Genomic DNA, 10,000 nt, shown 5'->3' on the forward strand with positions numbered 1-10,000 from the left:
ATATTGCTATATTAGCCTTACAAAGCTTATGATGTGTAATGTAAAAGAAACAACTAGTTACACACGTGTAGTAAATAGTATTGAGCATTTGTAATAAATGCTCATTAGCTTTGAAGGAGAAATTTTGTGTCTGGATGAGTAGAAAGTAAATCAAAAACAATCAAATAGTACAAGATTCGAGCAATTGATACAAAGTTACAAATGAACGCCCGTTAGAGAATCCTTTGTTTAGGAAAGGGGTAAATATTGTTGAAATATAAGAATAATGAAATTCTAAATAGCAATACCAAAACTTCAGAAAATATAATATAATGAAACTCCTGATTCATTATAAAGAGAGAAATTCCTTTTAAAAAAGTTTTTTGTTGGAGGAAGGTGACCAATTGTTTATACAATACAGTAGCATATTCAAGATAAACCGCTTGGAACTGTCAATTAACAGAATGGGAATTGAAACCAGTTGAAAGGCGCCGATTTAAACACGTTGATAATCGACAGAATGACATGGATGGTATGTTGAACAACATGGATCTTGGGTTTAACAACATGGATATTAAGTTCAACAGCAGGTATCATTGCTTTAACAACATGGATCTTAGATTTAACAACATTTGTGTTGGGTTTAACATTCTAGGTAATTATTAATTATAACACTAAATTCTACTTCTGCTAATTCGCAGTAATCCATTATGCACAAAGGAATGTTATTGTTTACTCCTTTCAACTTCATCAACGCCCTTACTTTGAACCCGTAAATACATTGATTATATTATGTGTAGGCATATCCTTTTCAACGGGCTTTCAATTACAATGAACACTTAATATTTGTATTTTATTATTTTCGTCTCGATTGCTCGCGTGTGGATTCGCGCGCACGTCACAGTTTAGATATAACTTAATATCTTTAATATCGCGTTCAATTACTACTAATTGTTTGACATGGTCCTTAACAACATTTGCTGAAATATGCACGAACCTTCAGTAAGCAATGTCCATCCAACAAAGTTGAAAGAAGATGGGTACACATGTTGTCAAAGCCCAATTATAAAGACCTGCACAAAAGCAAGCCGATATTGTCATTATTAGTGCTACCATTACAATTATTAAAAACATTATTGTTTTCAAATTCCTATATCATGGTAATATTTATACAATAAAGTCAATTATTTATAATATCTGGTTTATATCTAGTTCTTTACATTACTTTACTCCCCTATTTGGTTTCGTGTACCATAAATGATCTGAAGAAGTTGAAAATGTTGGTAATAAAAACGTTGTTTACCTAATTGCATTCCAGTGGAATTCGTAAGTATGTCTGTTAATAAACACCAAGATATACATAAGAGCTATTGTACTTCAATGTCATTTAATTTAATCAAATAACAGTTCTTAATACATATACATAATTAAATATCAACATTTATAATATAAAACAACCTTTTCAAAATATGTCAGTCACGTGAACACAATAAGAACAAGTTTTTTTTGAATTTTCAATTTAGCATTTTTGGTACACAATTTTCTTAACAAACCAATCATTACATTTTTTCGTTTTGAAATTGCCGTTATAAGGTGACTAACCATATACAACAATAACTTTCAAAAGTCCACGCATGCGTGACTCATCAGTCGTCATTATTTACCTAATTGCGTTCCATTTAATGTGGCTTGTGTCTGTGTGACTTCTATAAAAAAAAACAGCACCATATACATAAGGACACTTGTTCTTCAGTGTCATTAAATTGACTAACATGTAAGCACTTGATTCAATGCCAGGTGTATTCTATACTTTATATAAGCAATCTTCGTAGTTTCGCAAAATATAACGACAACAACAGAACTCTCCAAATTATTAATTCGTTTCGCGTTGCAACGTTTTATAAATTTCGGGTTTTTAAATCGTCTAATGGTGCATATAATGGCTATTTTAGAGCATGGTACATGTTCAGCATTACTGTTTCCTCACAAATATCATAACTAAAACGAAAATATGCGAATCTGAAACAACTTTTGTCAATGTTGTCAATTTATCCAAACGTGAACAGGCCCCTTTAAAGATTCAATATAAATATAAAATTATGTACCTTTAAAACTAATTTGTATCATAAGAACATGAAAGGAGATTTGTTGTACAAATTCAATGTGAACCTACTGTATCTCGTGATGTTTTAACAAAAAAACATTTTTGTCACATTGGCGCAATAGACTGAATAACTATATTAAACAATTTGAGTTTAAACATTCCGCATGTCTTCCAACAAGTATGCGTGCCTCTTCATTCCTCTATGGATCTATTATCCTGCATCTTTCATGCAAGCATTCACGTATAACAACGTTCTTTGGGCTATAAAATCATTTTTCTGTATTGTTTAACGCAAACTTTGATTTGCCTCTTTGTTTTTAAATGCTTGACGTTTAATTTGTTACGATCTAAGAGTTGAAAATAAAATGGTATTGTCTATATAAATTACTCACTAATTTAAACAGTCTGCACTGCAATTGTCAAGATTTGATTTTGGCTTTAAGAACAACTTGTTTTATATCAAACATGGGTAGACACTATTAATACTTATTAACACACTGACTATATGCCATACTGTTTATGGTTATTCGAATCAGTTAAAAACACACAAAATATAATACTATCAAACTTATCTTGTATAATGATAGCAATAAATAATCTGCCAAACATAATTTATAGGTGACTTAGTTGTGAAGCAGAAACTATTAACCGGTGATTTTCCTAAGCCACAAAAAGAAACGTTTAAAAAGCACGTCATAGGTGAAAACTACATGCATCTGGGTTATTATAAAACTATAATGGCTAATTTGAATTTCATAACTTGCGTAACTATTACTAAATTAATTTCCAAAATAAGCATTTAAATATTTCGCAACCGGCCGTGACGTATTCGATAGGGCATTTACTTGTAAAGAACAGTTACACAATCTAAGATTAAATATTCTATGTATTGCAACAAATGGCAACGATGTAAGTGTAAACGGACATTATAGGATATAAGTTCGCATTGTTTTAAACATGTTAACAGATCAGAGATAAATACTGAAATTGATATATGCAAGTATGAATTCGTGATGTCATATATCATTAAAGTGTTTTTACAGGATTTGTCCTCCGTCTCTCCATAGTTGGTCATTTACGTAGAATTTGTTAGACACTATTCGGTCATTTCGTTCGATCCTAGTTGTTTATTATTGAAATAAAATAATTTCGTCAACATATTAAATTAAAATATATGAAAACATTATAATAGCTATTGTAAAGTGTGCAAAAGGACAACTTACATTATTATATTAATTGCAAATCAAAAGAGAATAAAAACAAGAGATTTGAAAACTTTTTTAATTGTTTTGGCATGCACTCATCTTTGTGAAATTAAACTGGCCAAATAAAACTTGCTTAGTCTGATACGGCGTTGAACTATGTTTGCATAGACAATAAATATAAGTATGTTTGACACATGATCGATTATAAACTAAGCGGACGAAAACCGATAAGAAATTTTGCAGCGCGCATCATTCCAAAGGAATTTAATAATATTTTCGTCCGATTCACTTAATATTACGTTAACGCATACATGTTTAAGCTATATATAAATTAGACGAACTGCAATAGTAACCATACGTTTGAATCGTAGATTTAAGCTTTTACAGTATGCACATTCTTATATATAATGACACTAATGTTTCATCGGCTTGTTTACCAATTTCTAAAGAAATTAATGTATAAGTTTTACTCCATAAGACGAAAATATTGTTCACCGAATATTATGTGTACATAACTTAAAATTTAATACTAAATTCACGATAAAGGCGTTAAAGTAGTATTACCAGGTGCAGTAGGGGCTTCTGCAGAAGGTGCTGGTTTCGGCGTAAGTGGTTCTTAAAACAAAAACATATTCATGTGTTTATAGTCTTATCCTGGGCGATCAATAAATCTCTATATTAAGTATAATTAAAAAAAAAAAGACAACAACAAACCAATAAATTTAAATTAATCCTTATTCATGTTGTTCGTTAATTAATGTTTCATACACATTATATTACTTTCAATCTAATAATAAACTTGCAAACATCAAATGGTTTTCATATGTTCGAAATATCCGCAACATGAATTAAGTGTTGGTTGTGTTTACACACCATTAAAAAAATGACGAATATTCGACCTTTTTCCGTGTTAATATGTATCCGCTTTGAAACAGTCATTATAAATGTTGTTTTTTTAGCGAGGCTGTTTTCGGAGAAAACCCGAGCTATTGTCATAGCCAGCTCGCCCGCCGTTCAACGTCCACCGTCCGCCGTAGGCGTCGTGCTTAAACCTTAACATTGGCTCTAAAATCAAAGTGCTTCCACCTAAAACTTTGAAACTTCATATGTAGATGCACCTTGATGAGTTCTACACGCCACACCCATTTTTGGGTCACTAAGTCAAAAATCAAGGTCACTGTGACCTCTAATATAAAACTTTAACAAAAACCTTAACATTGCGTCTAAAATCAAAGTGCTTCCACCTACAACTTTGAAACTTCATATGTAGATGCACCTTGATGAGTTCTACACGCCACACCCATTTTGGGTCACTAGGTCAAAGGTCAAGGTCACTGTGACCTCTAAAAAAGAAAAAAAATCTGACAAGCTTTCGCAGCCGAGCGCGGCACCCGTAATGCGGTGCTCTAGTTTACGTTTACATTCATGTTTGTAATGCACGTTTATATTTCTTGTTTTGAACTGTTTTGATATGTGTCATCCATGCTTCAATCATTCGATGTACACTCGTCTGTAACTGTCACTTTACTTTGTTTGAATTTCTTGAGACATTGTTTTCATTTATAAAATCCTTTTACTTCTACTTTTTATATTACGAAATAGCCGGGCCTTAAGATTTTGAGTCGCAACATGGTAATTACCTGCTTTTTGGACGCATTGACACGTGGACTCTTTCTTGCTTTCCTTTGAACAACAGTACTCGCCGGCAAGTGTCTCATCGAATGTTATTATTGTGAGAGTGACCTGTGTAGGGTCGGCATTTGAAGACATGTTGTAAAAGCCTCTAAATGACTGCCCAACTGAGCAATCGAACACGCTTATACCTCTACACTGGCCTATCAAAGTTCACTATTTGTCACATGTGACTGATGCTAATTCTTGTGCACTCCACTTAAACAGAAACATAAACAGCTTATGTGCGATCCCTACTTCAACCTTTTGACAGTTGTCTGAAACAAAGTTTGTAAAATGTTTATTTTCAATTTAACTAAATAACAAAATTATCAATATGATATTGTAAAGGCAGAATTTGCATTTATACTACAAAAAAACAACAAACACTTCTTCTTTACTTCCACATCTACAACTTCTTCATCAACAACAACTATTACCTGATGCCTTATATAAATGATAATTAATTATTTTTTGGTATTTTCTCGCCGGAAAAAGAAATGTTGCAATGTTTTAAACTCTTACCGGTGAATATTTCGAATTATTACCTGATGTCTTATATAAATGATAATTAATTATTTTTTGCTATTTCCTCGTCGAAAAAGAAATTTGCAGTGTTTTAAACTGTTACCGGTGAATATCGAACTGTTGACCGGTCAACAGTTTGAACTGTTGCCCGCTGGAATAATGACGTCATTTCGTCGAAAAAATGACGTCATTTTACAGTTAAACAGTCAAAATTATTTATTTTATCGATTAATGTTGTGTGTAAATAAAAATTTAGTTTGCTGTTATTTGTATGTTGGAAATTTGATCAGGTAATAAAACACTTATTTCATGGATGCTTGGTGAACAGTCAAAACTGTTGTCCCTCGGTATCAGGGCTGACATTTGGAACTGTTGCCCTCGGCCTATCGGCCTCGGGCAACAGTACCAAAGTCATCCCTGATACCTTGGGAAACAGTTTTGACTGTTCACCAAGCATCCATGAAATAAGTGTATACTGTTGACCGGTCAATAGTTTGAACTGTTGCCCGCTGGAATAATGACTTCATTTCATAGAAAAAATGACGTCATTTCACAGTTTAACAGTGAAAATTATCTATATCAACGATCGTTGTGTTTAAATAAAAATTTAATTTGCTCTTTTTTCTATGTTTGATATTTGATCAGGCAATAAAACACTTATTTCATGGATGCTTGGTGAACAGTCAAAACTGTTGTTCCTCGGTATATGGTCCAAAGTCATCCCTGATACTTGAAACGACAAACATAATTATGATTTTATCTACTTTTTATCTGCTCTAAATACAAGGAAGTTGAGATCATCTGCTTGCTCCGTTTAGACTGGGAAACATAGGCATAATAATGCGCAAAATAATATTACATATAATCAAAGTGAGAGGGTAAACCCATTTATTACCATAATAAGTCCTATACAATCTACAGAGATGAGTTTATAGCGTACAATATTTGTTTAATCAAAAAACAGTGTTAGTTGGTTAATAACATCTATACTTTTTGCTTATTCTTGAACGTTTGACGTTATCAAGAAAGTTTAATCGTGAATGTTATTAAGGAGTAATACAACGTAATATTTTGTATTTTTAAATAGTCATAAACTTTCAATAAACATTAACATTCTGATGCGTCGCGTGATACAAAATAAACCGCGTCATAACGCAAACGTTTTGAAGCGCTGTTAAATGAAATTCTTTCTAAATTTGAATGCATGTATATAGTTTCAGACGGCCACATAAAAACAAACACGTAACTAATATATTAAGGTACATGAATGCAAATTACTTATGTTTTAATAACTTTAAATAAACAGTAATGCTATGAACAAAAGTCATGTATTACACTTGCGTCATTTTTATTAGATATGTATTAATGTCAATAAGTATATTGACTAAATGATAAACTAATTAAAAAAATTTAAAAATCAAGAAGAAAATGAAGCGATAAGCATACTATTTTACCTGTACTGTCTGTCAAAACAAGAACAACACACAAACATATTAATATAACCACAAACAGATGTTCCGCCATGTTTAATCATTTTATAGCATTTCTTTAATAAAATATAATGTCCCTTCACAAATACGTCAAATGATATATATCACAATTTCATGATTGGTATGAAATGGAAAATTATTACTAAGCACCTTTTAAGAAATGCACAACAAAACGTTTGCAGAATTCTGTGGTTATGCTCACCCAAAACATACGAACGAAAACAAAACTTTTTTTGATGCTTAATTAGTAATGGTAATATGTGCATTGTGTGATCATTATGTCCCCCACCCATATAGTGGGGGACATATTGTTTTTGCCCTGTCTGTTGGTTGGTGTGTTTGTTTGCCCCAACTTTAACATTTTGCTATAACTTTGGCAATATTGAAGATAGCAACTTCATATTTGGCATGCATGTGTTTCTCATGTAGCTGCATATTTTGAGTGGTAAAAGGTCAAGGTCATCCTTCAAGGTCAAAGGTCAAATATTTAGCTTCAAAGCGGCGCAGAAGGGGACATAGTGTTTCTGACAAAACATATCTTGTTTAATATAGAACGATCGGCAAATGCGAACATACACCAAATATAAATAAAACGAAAAAATGGTGATAAAAAGAAACAACAAAATATATAATTAAAGTACACACCATAAAAAGAGCAAGACAAATAATGATAAGAAAAAAGTATAATGACTTAATGATAAAATGATTAAAAAAAAAAAATAATCAAGAAGACAAAGAGCGATTAACATACTATTTTACCTGTACTTTCTGTCAAAACAAGGCCAACACATGAAAATATTAATACAACCACACACAGATGTTGAATTTTAAAGCAGCACGCAGTTATTTTTTCTTCGATTGAATACCCTGTAGCGTTTAAACAACTCATACAATCTCTTATGATTTCAGATAGACTCCTGTTACGTATTATATCACCTGATCATTTTTTATCAGTAAGTTATTGGGATTCCACGTACTTTTTTCAATATTGAGTCATGATCATGAAGTGGGTAGGGTGACAAGTAATTTTCGAAATATGTCTCGATAATTCACGTGTGGACAAATTACTAAATTGCAAACTACAAGTTCGGTTATAATTGCAAATCAGAGCTAATCAGACAAGAGCTTTAACTCTAGCCAGTTGCGTTGAGTCCGAAAAAACGGAGAATTTCATTAGAAATAGTCATTTTATTGGAATATTGGAGGACAACCAATTGCCGGACAACGACTACTACTCACTACCAGGACGAAATCCTGTTATACCAAACAAGAAATCTTGCATCCTTTTTCTAAGCTAAATTTTACTATTTTGTATAACCGGATTTTACCAAAGCAGGTTCGTTGTTCGACATACCATCGATCTAAAAAAGCACATTAAACATTATACCCTTGAAAACACATGTATTTACTGAATATTCTACATTTAATTTCGACTAGACTGTCTTGTTGCCCGGTTTGGACTTGTGGACATGGTTCCCGTACTCATCGTGTTGATCACAACTTCGATTCAACAGGCCGTCGAGCAAATTGTGCCTTTTAGGACAACCTACTAGCAAACAGTTAATGTCACAAAGGCTAACTTTAAAATTACATGCCCAACTGAGGCTAACTTTAAATTTCAAACTGTCACAAAAGGCTTACTTCAAATTTACGGCAACTGAATTTTAATTGTTCAAATTAGACCAAAATTAGCCAGATTGAAGAATGATAGTTTCATCCGTCGCTGACCCTGGGGAGCAGGCATCAATTCCCATTTAAACTATAAGAATACCAACTTAGGTATAAACAAGTTATGTTGTGAGGTCGCTGTCCGCCATAGAGCGCAACGAGTATGCAGACGTTTCTGCAAACTCGGTGCAGTCACCGCAAAAAGGGCTTGAAATGTTAATGAACTTTTGCTGGCGGCGAACCTTAATTGATACTGTTTGCCGGATAAGTTCGGGAATCATTGAACTGTCCAGAGATTTACCCAACACATTTTTCGGGTCCCAGTTTTGAACGCATGCAATGCACCCGCTATCTGCTCAATAAAGACAGAATTTCCAAGGGAGGACAGGTGTACTCCGTCTACAGCGAATAATGATGGAGTAACTTCCCTTAATTTATCATACTTTATATAAAACCCTCATTCAGGTGCATACTTTTGTTTGCTGCGTGACTGTTTATTCTTATCCTAGAAGAGTTCATAGCGACAAGATCATCTGCATAACGCCACGAACTGCGTTGCGAAATTTGGGACCACACAATTTTACACTTGAAACTGAAAGCATCAATTATGAAGTTTATAATAACATCTATAAGACAACGGATGTTTTTTTTAATCCAGACGACCCAAGTGATTACCGCCGCAGTGTAATCTGGTGTCTCGGCAACTTACTTCAATGTCTTTAATTTGCCGACATCATCCAACAGTGACAAACCACCATATAACTGCCGCATTATGTTTGCGTCTGTCAACCCGGATTTACACCTTCCGGCCTCTGTATCGCCGCTACAAAAGCTTGCCTGACTACGGATGAACCAAGGATCGACACTTTGATTGGATCTAAAAAGACTTTGTTTTTGTTACAAAAATGCCATTACTATAACAAAACAGGTAAAGACAAGCCGCAGCTTGCTTTTTATTTATTCCCATCCAGTTTGACATAACATTCAACTGATATGCATGGTATAGTGTGATTCAATAGATGATAATGTTTTGTTACAAGCGGATAAATGACGTAGTTGTTATCGCAGTATCACATGAGTACCATAATAATGTTTCAATAAGTATTGATGTTTTGATTAACGTATTCTTAAAATATTAATTGTTCACAGAGCATTGTATAGTTACGCTTTATTTGAGCATAGATATTTATCCGTTGTATAACGTGATCACAAAATAAAATGTATGATTGGCCATACATTAAAGACACTTTATTTTTGTTTCGACAAATCAACTAAACATAAGTCGCTTCAGAACAAAAAGCGTCCGCGGACGCATTACCCAACAATGCCATTTTATGTTTTTTTAAGTTAGTCGT

The 10,000-nt window shown here is 33.1% G+C and overlaps 1 protein-coding gene across 2 annotated transcripts in view; it reads right to left on the minus strand.

Annotated features, from left to right (window-relative positions):
- LOC127836322 (uncharacterized) overlaps positions 1–7,799 on the minus strand; it is a 9,515-nt gene extending 1,716 nt beyond the window's left edge. The window contains exons 1-6 of one of the 2 annotated variants that reach the window (XM_052362847.1): positions 7,737–7,799; positions 4,929–5,237; positions 3,853–3,903; positions 1,644–1,685; positions 1,283–1,315; positions 977–1,052 (exon numbers count right to left, since the gene is read on the minus strand). In XM_052362847.1, coding sequence (XP_052218807.1) covers positions 979–1,052; positions 1,283–1,315; positions 1,644–1,685; positions 3,853–3,903; positions 4,929–5,058 — 330 coding nt within the window. In that variant the 5' untranslated portion in view covers positions 5,059–5,237; positions 7,737–7,799 and the 3' untranslated portion in view covers positions 977–978. The remainder of the gene's footprint in view (positions 1–976; positions 1,053–1,282; positions 1,316–1,643; positions 1,686–3,852; positions 3,904–4,928; positions 5,238–7,736) is intronic. The other variant, XR_008028713.1, reaches the window with a different exon arrangement.
- Positions 7,800–10,000: the final 2,201 nt, after the last annotated feature.

Source organism: Dreissena polymorpha, chromosome 6, assembly GCF_020536995.1.
Source record: "Dreissena polymorpha isolate Duluth1 chromosome 6, UMN_Dpol_1.0, whole genome shotgun sequence".
In the NCBI taxonomy this organism is placed as follows: Eukaryota; Metazoa; Mollusca; class Bivalvia; order Myida; family Dreissenidae; genus Dreissena; species Dreissena polymorpha.